General features: G+C 44.4%; 1 protein-coding gene across 1 annotated transcript; it reads right to left on the reverse strand.

Moving 5' to 3' along the window:
- Positions 1 to 4378: 4378 nt before the first annotated feature.
- TMEM121 (transmembrane protein 121) lies at positions 4379 to 5930 on the reverse strand. Its single transcript, XM_075281049.1, has one exon. It carries the CDS (start codon positions 5642 to 5644, stop codon positions 4706 to 4708), a length of 939 nt encoding a protein of 312 aa, XP_075137150.1. The 5' UTR covers positions 5645 to 5930; the 3' UTR covers positions 4379 to 4705.
- Between the last annotated feature and the right edge of the window lie 1503 nt (positions 5931 to 7433).

Here is a 7433-nt window from a genome sequence, read left to right on the forward strand (position 1 = left end):
TGACGCCTGCGCAGTCCAAAGATCCTTTTGCATATGTATGGGCACTATACATTGGTATACCTTTTTATTTTAACTTTTTAGAAGAGCATTTATGACTATTCAAAGGAATTGTGCCAAAAAAAGTATATTATTAGATAGTTATATACATTGGAGACATCTCATAATACTCCTGCCATGTGATCGTAGTGAAGTTAGTTACTGTGGCAAATGTATCATTGTCTGTTCTCCACCATTCCATAGTCGCAATAAAATAGCGTTTTGTGACTGGAAAAAACGTACAAGTATCACACAGATAGTCCTTCAATAGGCTCTGCCCCATTGATTCCATCATAGTTGGAATTTTTTCTCTATTCCCAATTGTTCCTGAGCAATCGGTGCCGTTAGTTTCAGTACACAATATGCTAATTAACCACTTCAGTACTGGGCCAATTTGTGGTCCAGGACCAGACACATTTTAGGTTTATTTTGTATGTGCGGTTTTGAGGGCTGTAACATTTTTCCCGTATGTCTCAGTCAACTAATTTTTGCGTCTTTTTTTCGGGGACACATAGGGCTTTATTTTTATGTTATCTTTATTTTTGAATGTTTTAATTTTTTTTACATCCAGGAAAATATAAACATAATAGGAGGGAAATTGTGTCTGGTTTTCAATTTTTTATATTTTTAAAATTTAATAACACAAAGTGTCACTGAAAAACTTTATAATATAGTTTTTCCTCTCCGTTACGGTAATTTTTATTTTGTATGGTGTCGTCGAGGGTGGGGCTATAACCTTTAATAACGGTGTTTTATTAGCGTATTATTTATTTATTTTTTATTATTATTTTATTTACATTTTTTTAAAACTTTTTTATTTATTTATTTATTTATTTATTTATTTATTTATTTATTTCAGATTGTGTCCCCATAAGGTGATAAGAGACCTTTGGGGACATCTGATCACTTATTTTTTTGTACTGGAGGCTGATTTCTCCTATAACTGGGGCTGCTACATTTAGCCTCAGATACAGGAGAAATCCAGCCTCCTGCACACTGTATACACAGCTTACTGAGCTGATCTGAGTCCTGTAGGACCCAGCAGCTCTGATAAGACTCTTCTCCCAGCGGATCACGTGTCCGCCGGGTCAGAGGGCAGCTGAATTATGGCTGCGTCCATAGCTGTGTATACAGCACTCATTGAGCGCTGTATACATAGCGATTGAGAAGGCAGAGGAGGTAATAAATCTTCCCTGCTATCTCTCTGGGAGCTCCGGCTGAAGTTACAGCCGGCTCCTAGTGAAAGCAGCTACACGATCTCCGTGCAGCTGCTGTGTTCTGACTGGACGTACAGGTACGTCCTGTCAGAACTAGGCAACCACTTCCCGGACGTATATAGTCTATGGGCGGTCCGGAAGTGGTTAAAGGGATCCTATCATTCAAACACATTTTTTTCTCACTACCATGTCGGAATAGCCTTAAGAAAGGCTCCTACCTTTCGTTGTCTTCTCCTCGCCGCCGTTTGCTTGAAATCCCGTTTTTTTTTTCGGAATGCAAATGAGTTCTCTCGCAGCACTGGGGGATGTCCCAAGCTCTCAAACAACACTGGGGGCGTCCCCCAATGCTGCGAGAGAACTCTCCAGCACCGCTTCCATCTTCTTGAGGAACGTCCTCTTCACATGTCTTCTTCCGGCGGTGGCTTCAAACTTTTAGGCCTCGGGCAACCGACTGTGCATGCCTTCCGGCCACAAGAAAATGGCCGCTTATAATACTGTGTGAGAGGCCATTTTCTTGTGGCTGGCGGGCATGCGCAGTTGGCTTTGCCCTAGGCCTGAGGCCTAGGAGTTTGAAGCCTCCACCGGAAGAAGACGCAAAGAAGACCCGTTCCTGAAGAAGATGGAGACAGCGCTGGAGAGTTCTCTTACAGAATTGGGGACGTCCCCAGTGCGGTTTGAGTGCTGGCGCCCGCCCCCAGTCCTGCAAGAGAACTCATTTGCATACCGACGAAAACCAGGATTTATACCGTACGACGGCGTGGAGAAGACTTCTAAAGGTAGGAGACAATTACACTTTCTTAAGGCTATTCCTATACGTTAGGCAGAAAAAAATGAGTTTTAATGATAGGATCCCTTTAAGCTTTCCAGTGTTAAATGGGTGTTTCTGAGCTGTCTGTCCAGAACAGCCACTTGACAATTTTGAGCCTAATTAGCATATTGGATACTGAAACTAACAGTACTAAACCCCTTTAAGGCTAAGGCCCCACGTATAGCGAACCGCAGCCAAAAAGTGCTGTGGAAAAGACTATGGCAAAAAGCATTGCGTTTGTTTCTGCAGCGCCTTTCACAGACAGTTTCTGTCCCTATTATAACTATGGAAACGCTGGCGTTTTCCGTATAGGTATAATGGACATGCTACAATTTACAAAAACGCAACAGTTTTTGAAATCGTGGCATTTCCAATACGGATATTTTCTTTCTTGGATATCGTTTGCCAAAACCTCATCAAGTTTGCAGGTACTGCAACACGCAGTGTATTTTGCACCCTATTCGCAATGTGGGGCCCCAGCCTAAATGAAAGGATTATGAAAGCGTCTAAAAGCATCTAACAGCCAATCACAGCACAGCTTTTATGTCCTATAGTGATTTTGGAAAATGAAAGCTACACGTTGGTTGGTTGCTATGGGCAACAAAGACAGGTTTTCTTTAAAACAATTTCATGAATCTGCCCCGTTGCTTGTTCTGTTGATGCGACTACATAATATAAGAGGCCTCATACACACTGTTAGTGTTAGCCATAGAGACCAATCAGATTTTGCCTTTCATTTTCAAACCATTTCAGATTGACTTTCACTTTTATTTTCAAATGGTTGCTCTGAACAACATGGCCAACTATTAAGCATGAGGCCCAATAACAATCTGTAATGCATTATGCGTGGCCCATTAGTTTTCACATAAATTGTGGATTGACATGGAGGGTCCCCAATGCTCTCATGTACCTACCCTGGCAGAAAGGAGGGGGAAGTACTAAAGCATACCTCCCAACTTTTCAAGAACTGAAAGAGGGACAAAGTGTGTGGCGTGCATAGCGCGCCGTGGCAAATTTAGCCCTGCCCACTTTTATGCTGACTCCGCCCATTCTCATTCATTTTTCATGTGCCCCCACACAGTATAATCCTCATTCAGTCACCCGTAAATTATATGTCCCCCTCCATCTCTTCCCCCAGATTCATGTCCCCCCATCTCTGCCCCAGAATCATGTCCCCTCCATCTCTGCCCCCAGATTAATGTCCCCCCATCTCTGCCCCCAGATTCATGTCCCCCCATCTCTTCCCCCAGATTCATGTCCCCCCATCTCTGCCCCAGATTCATGTCCCCCCATCTCTGCCCCCAGATTCATGTCCCCCCATCTCTGCTCCCAGATTCATGTCCCCCCATCTCTGCCCCCAGAATCATGTCCCCCCTCCATCTCTGCCCCCAGATTCATATCCCCCATCTCTGCCCCCAGATTCATGTCTCCCCATCTCTGCCCCCAGATTCATGTCCCCCCATCTTTGCCCCCAGAATCATGTCCCTCCATCTCTGCCCCCAGAATCATGTCCCCCCATCTCTGCTTCCAGATTCATATCCCCCCATCTCTGCCCCCAGATTCATGTCCCCCCATCTCTTCCCCCAGATTCATGTCCCCCCATCTCTGCCCCAGATTAATGTCCCCCCATCTCTGCCCCCAGATTCATGTCCCCCCATCTCTGCTCCCAGATTCATGTCCCCCCATCTCTGCCCCCAGAATCATGTCCCCCCTCCATCTCTGCCCCCAGATTCATATCCCCCCATCTCTGCCCCCAGATTCATGTCTCCCCATCTCTGCCCCCAGATTCATGTCCCCCCATCTTTGCCCCCAGAATCATGTCCCTCCATCTCTGCCCCCAGAATCATGTCCCCCCATCTCTTCTTCCAGATTCATATCCCCCCATCTCTGCCCCCAGATTCATGTCCCACCATCTCTGCTTCCAGATTCATATCCCCCCATCTCTGCCCCCAGATTCATGTCCCCCCATCTCTGCCCCCAGTTTCATGTCCCCCCATCTCTGCCTCGATTCATGTCTCCCCATCTCTTCCCCCAGATTCATGCTGTTCCCCCCCACCCTTCATCTGCCCCCAGTTTCATAGACCCCCTTCATTATGTTTCACCACAACCGAAATCGTGAATGTCCCGCGGAAATCGGGACGGTTGGGAGGTATGCTAAAGTACTCCGCGGGTATCCCCATATAATGTCAAAATGGGGGTCTTCTGAGCCTAAATGAATACCAGTCCATGACGATGAGCTTATCTGTGTATAGGATGGACCATACCTGAGTTAAAGAGATCAAGGGACATACGTTTTATTAAAATATTTTTGTGCCTTGGATACCATTTTTATTGTAAAACAATCTGTTAAACAGAGATGGGCAAATTATCATTATACAGTACATTGGGTATACGTGAGTGTTTATTCATGTAACACTTTAGTGCAATCTGAAGACATCACATACTTGTGTATTATCTGTACACACAAGACACTTTTCAGGCCTAACATGACATAGCAACTCCTTCCCAAATGTTCTTAGATGGCGACTTTTGACTGATGACCTCGTGAAGTAGTAATTTGCCCATCACTTTTATTAGCCACCATTATTTCAACATATTCCAGGTCCATAAAAAAAAAAAAAAAAAAAATCGTATTGCAAAACTGTCATGTATCCATAATTTCCCTGGAAGGAGACTGCTCATGGTTGACTCCTTGTGTATTGTGAATTGTCTGGTTATGTGAAATTGAATTCTGCTGCAGTTCTAATGCAATGGTATTCTGGGGAAATTCCTTCACTTGCTTCTTGTATTCCAAAAAAGTGCACACCTTGGTGGATATTGCAATAATATTCTTACCGATGAAGATGGTGGAAACCCGACTGTCCTGAAATAAAATCATATTGACCACTCTGATAAAAATGGTAACAATGTTGATGGTCACGAGACTAAGGACGGGATAAAGCATCATCTTCTGAGGAGCAATGTGCTCCCCTTGCATGCTTATTTCACTCAAAGAGACACAAGGTAAGATCAAAAGTAAGATATAACAGTAAAAAAACATGAGTCCTTCCGCCCATATGGGCAGTCCGGTTTTATGCGGCTCCCACAAATTAGCTTGAATATCCAAAATGTCAAGTAAATCGAGAGCAACCCAAAAGAGACGACCCCTCAGGTCTTCCTTTTTCCTGAATGTCCTCACATACTCCATACTGTCTAGCGACACCAAAACCAAGTATAGTCCGGGGACAGAGATAGATAGGAGTAACGTCAGTGCCTTTCTAGCGACAGTATCTACGTTTTTCTTATCGGCTTTGTAATTCTGAAATATAAAATATAATTTAATTTCCAAAACGAATATGTACAGAAACCACAAAATCATTGCATATCCTCGCTTGGCTGTTTTTACTTCGGCTCCGACCCAGACGGCCACGTAGCGTAGAACAATTAAGAAGCAAATGTCGCCGACCAGCACGATGATGCAGACTCCGATCTTCCTCGGGCCTTGGTTTTGCTCCACCAGATAGGCATCCATAAAGGCCATGCTGGTCATAATAACGATTGTCGTAAGACACACATGACGCTTGTCTGGAGGTGGAAGAACCATTTTTGGCCGCTATATTCTGGGTTTTCATGAAGAAAATACAGCTCTCATGCATTAGGAATGCATCCTCTAGAAAGCGATCGTGTCGGATTTACTTCTTCAGGACGATTTCCAACATTTCGGAACTTTTCGTTGTCTAGCGTCCATTTACAGGAGCTTCATGTTGTAACCCCAATGGCTTCCTTCTTCTCATGAGGCTTCGGTTTGTTGGTTTATCTAGAGTCACGGTATAAAAAGTAGACTATAGAGTAAGAAGTCGGCATAAAATCTTAATATTCATCTAGCTTTGTTTCCTGAGATGTTGGTCAGGGTCGCACAGAGTCATCTCCTGTGCTGGTCACAAAAACATTGCTCGAAAAGGAATCGTCGGGAAAAGAATTCTTAAAGAACACTTGGAGGTGAAGGAACAGCAAATCTCATGTAGATTAAAGTCGTTTCTTGGTTGCTATGATTGTGGATCTTGATGGAATCCTGCCGCTCATATTCTCAAGCGCTGCAGTTCTTGGCTGAAAAATAAAAGACGTAATTAATTCTCGAGATTCCGAGGAAATAGAACATATCACGTTAAGACTCTGTTCACACTGTCGTCACGGATTCTGTTTTTACAGACTCCATGACTGATCCCATACAAATTCATTTGCTGCGCTATAATATGCTCTATTATGGTTTGTTTTACCCCTATAAAGGGTCCATTCTTCCTAGATATAACACTGCCGTCAATAAGCAAAGCAATAACAAGTGTGCAAGCCGGCTGGCTGCATAAGCTAGCTGGATATTGAGCGGCCGTGTGTCCAGGGTTTTTTCCCTTCCCCCTTCCCCTCAAGGGGCTTTCCATTCATTGGTGGCTCAGGGAGGGGGGCGGGTCCACCCACAGGCTTATTAGGGCAGCGCTGGGCGGGGAAGGTCTCTTGGATCCCTGCCAGCGCTGACAAAGCAACTTACACCGAGATCCGGTGGCATATTAGCAGGACCTTTGCCCCCTTTCTCGGCGATGAAGAGGACCAGCGACGTGCCCCACCGGAGACAAATCCAACGCGTGCCCACCAGGAGGCAGGGCACTCGGGGGGCACACACCACAACGGTTGCTGAGGAGGAAGGTAACAGGGTTACTGCATATGTTATATATATATATATATATATATATATATATATATATATATATATACATATGCCATATATATGTAATAAAGCTGTGGCCGACTCCACCCGTTCAAAGGTAACTGTGTCCGTATTTATGTGAAGATCACACACAAAGGGGTTTGGTGGAGGAGAATTGTTTTTTTGGTCCAGGAAAGTGCTCAAATACGGCCGTTCTCAACAGAGACTAATGCATGGAAAAATATCCAATGAAAAGGCATTTACCCCTCTCTAGAGGTCCCAAATTATTGCTTAGCTGTCACTTTTAATATTATTTTGCATAAAATTGCACAAAAAATGGAACATAAGTCAATTTGTAGAAATATATCAGCATGGAAAGAGTTAGAGTCTTGGTTTTGGTAAAACACCAATCTCTAGTGGAGAAGCCATTTCAAGGGTAAGTTCACACGTGAGTTTTTTGGACCGGAATTTGACGCAGATTCCGGTCCAAAAAATGGCTAGGCACAACTGGATGCTGGTGCAGTGCGCGGCACTCCACTCCGGATTAGGCCCAAATGAATGGGCCTAGTTGGGAGGGAGAGCGGAATCCGCCTGAAGAATGGGCATGTCGTGAAAAAAGGAAATGACCGGCGTCAAAATCCGGCCCAAAAAAACCCATGTGAATCCGGCCTTAGTGACATTTCTTGCAGACAAA

The sequence above is a fragment of the Leptodactylus fuscus genome, chromosome 7, assembly GCF_031893055.1.
Source record: "Leptodactylus fuscus isolate aLepFus1 chromosome 7, aLepFus1.hap2, whole genome shotgun sequence".
NCBI classification, from domain to species: Eukaryota; Metazoa; Chordata; class Amphibia; order Anura; family Leptodactylidae; genus Leptodactylus; species Leptodactylus fuscus.

What these genes read in the sequence shown, in the direction of transcription:
- TMEM121 (XM_075281049.1), bottom strand. Translation starts at nt 5,644, where the DNA reads ATGGTTCTTCCACCTCCAGACAAGCGTCATGTGTGTCTTACGACAATC.